The sequence below is a fragment of the Echiichthys vipera genome (assembly GCF_963691815.1).
Source record: "Echiichthys vipera genome assembly, chromosome: 1".
Taxonomy (NCBI): domain Eukaryota; kingdom Metazoa; phylum Chordata; class Actinopteri; order Perciformes; family Trachinidae; genus Echiichthys; species Echiichthys vipera.
The window spans coordinates 18445694-18448407 of NC_139826.1; the positions used below are offsets into that span (position 1 = coordinate 18445694).

A 2714-nucleotide genomic window follows, 5' to 3' on the forward strand; every position below is an offset into this window, starting at 1 on the left:
CACCATTTGTCTGAAACGTGCCCTTGCTGTGAAGCCCCGCCATATCTTCTGTATAATGATTGCGTTCTTGTGCAGATGGCTATAAAAAAAAAAAAGTCAATTTGGGAAGAGGATTGGACGTGCATTTTCCAGTAGTTAAAATGAAGGAAAACAAAGTTCAGATACACATGGAAGAATTATCAATTTTGTATTTCTTTGTTTGATCTTTAGTTAGTTTGTTAATGCTCAGAATATACAGGTATATATATATATATACAATATAATTGAGTACAAAAATACATACTGTACAGACGAAAAAAGAAAACTGAAATATCAGGGAGCCAAAGGAAAGAAATACTAAAAGCTGTAAGAATTATATTCCTGTAACATAAATATGATACAATTTAATTAACTAAATCACAAAATACCCCAGAATCACCACTGCTATAATAAACTGAGATCTCTTTTTTTCCTGAAAAACAATAAAGAGTGCTTATGTTTTCTGCATACAAATGTTGTAAAGGACTTCAATTAAAAGGTCATGGCAACATTACACTTACAAACACAAGCTCTTTCTCTCTCACTCACACACACACACACACACACACACACACACACACACACACACACACACACACACACACACACACACACACACACACACACACACACACACACACACACACACACACACACACACACACACACACACACACACACACACACACACATTTCTGCTCCTCCAGGCTTTTCGATCATGTCCGATGAGCTTCTCACCCCCTTTAGTCAGCAGCACACATTTGTATTCATCTTCAAACATACTCTAAATGCAAGTCCAATGTGATTCTCGGCCTCCAATGAGGCCATCAATTTCCAAAAGGCCATTCATATGCCCAGAAAATCAATGCTTATAGTGGGGATAGCACAACCCCGGAGTTGCACTTAGGCAGCTAAAATTGTTGCTAATTATCCACTTAATGCATTGATCAATTAACTAAAGTAATCTGAATTAACCTACTGTCTGGAAGTTTGTCTGCTGACCCTGCAGAATGGTGCTGGGGTCACAGTATAGGAACAAGCACAGACATAGGGACATTCATTTTTCTGTGTGTGAAAGGAGCACAGAGTGCAAGCGACATTTATTCCTCCAGGCCATTTGCAAAGCTCTAGAATCGGGATAATTATGAGAGTGAGGTAGTATCAGGGTTTCCCTTGAAATTAACTCTTAGAGTACTGCCTGAATTGTTTTTCAAGCCCTGAGGGGAAAAGCAAACCTCAAATTGGTATATAAAATATTAAGGCCTGTATTCTTTTTTGCCTACGGAGTACCAGAGATCTCTGTAATCTCTTTAAAGATTCAAATTGGACTTACACACACTCACAACCACATATACACATCATAGGGTACCTGAGGTAAGCCCGCACCTTGCAGGCTCTGTACCAGCTCTGAATCCGGGTGGCAGCCTGGTTTTCCCTCTGTCTGTTATCCTCCGCTTGGCTAAGGCACACAGACACATACCAATAACAGTTTACGGAAGCGACATTATCTCCACATGCATATGTATGCCCATTATTATGCCATAAACTACAGTGGCAATGCAAAAAGTCTGCAATGACAGTAGAAGACCTATCCTCCCTTAGGGGGCCCCACCTGATTCCACCCAAGTTTTAATTGTTCTGGTTTTATTGTTTCTTATATTAATGTTTGAATTACAAGTTTTGTGTAATGTTTAGAATTATATATTTAAAATAAAGAACTTTAAAAAAGAACTAAAAGATGCACTTTTGAAATAAAAACTGAGATTTTGCAATTAGATTGTTTTTGTTTTTGTTGGTATCAGATTTGAAGGGCCCCATGTGAATTTTTGCTTCGGGTCCCAACAGACTCTAGAATCGCCTCTGGCTGTGGGTTTTATGTGTTGATAAAACCCTCTGATGATGCTCCAGAGTTTCGTTACTTTCGTTATGGCACCAATGACGATGTACAAAAGTTACCATTCATTTAAAAAAAAAATAAAAAATATATATATATATAAATGATTTGCTTAAGTATTGTTTTAGCTTTTAAAAAATGACAGAAGTATACTGTATCTAAATATATGTCTCTGTAACGTTTAGTTCAAAGATGACATGCTACAGTAGCTAGTTAGCAAGGTGAAGTCAAGAAAGCATGACGCTAACGTTTGTTGACGTTTCAGATAAGGTTAGCTAATTTGTGTAGAATAGTTATTGGCTTGGCTTCAACCGCCACCTCTTACCAGCCACAATGGTCTTTTTAATATATGTATTAAACGTAATCACATAACACACCTGTTTCTGTCGAAGTATTCCCTTTTAAACTCTTCAACTTTGCTTTTTATTTTCAGCAGTTCCGCCATGTTTCCTAGGGCGACAGTTTACCCGTTGTCTTGACAACACCGCAGTTTACCAAGGTGGCGGAGATGCGTTCAAAGTATCTAGAAAGTAGGAATGTTCTTGGTTACTTCACTGACCCTATCGGTACAAATCAGACACCTTCTTCTGTTGATGTGGCAACATTTGCTTAGTTTATATAACCAGCCAGGATTGAGTTATAACTAGCTCCTTGATCCTCCTGAGGGATAGCAGACAATTCTGTTGAAAATTGATTTGAAAAAACAGACAAAAAAAACATTCACATTTCACAGAGTTAAGGAAACATGGACTAACAGCTACAGTAAGTAACATTTGAATGTGTTTAACGTTTTAAAAGTGGA

The 2714-nt window shown here is 37.7% G+C and overlaps 1 protein-coding gene across 1 annotated transcript in view; it reads right to left on the minus strand.

The window, feature by feature from the left end:
* Positions 1-2357, minus strand: part of spata17 (spermatogenesis associated 17) — a gene marked incomplete at both ends in the record, with an annotated part of 22811 nt that extends 20454 nt beyond the window's left edge. Inside the window, 3 exons of the mRNA XM_083919943.1 lie at positions 1-79; positions 1388-1477; positions 2290-2357. The exon at positions 1-79 is cut by the window's left edge and continues 3 nt beyond it. Of these exons, the coding sequence (XP_083776069.1) occupies positions 1-79; positions 1388-1477; positions 2290-2357 (237 nt within the window). The remainder of the gene's footprint in view (positions 80-1387; positions 1478-2289) is intronic.
* Between the last annotated feature and the right edge of the window lie 357 nt (positions 2358-2714).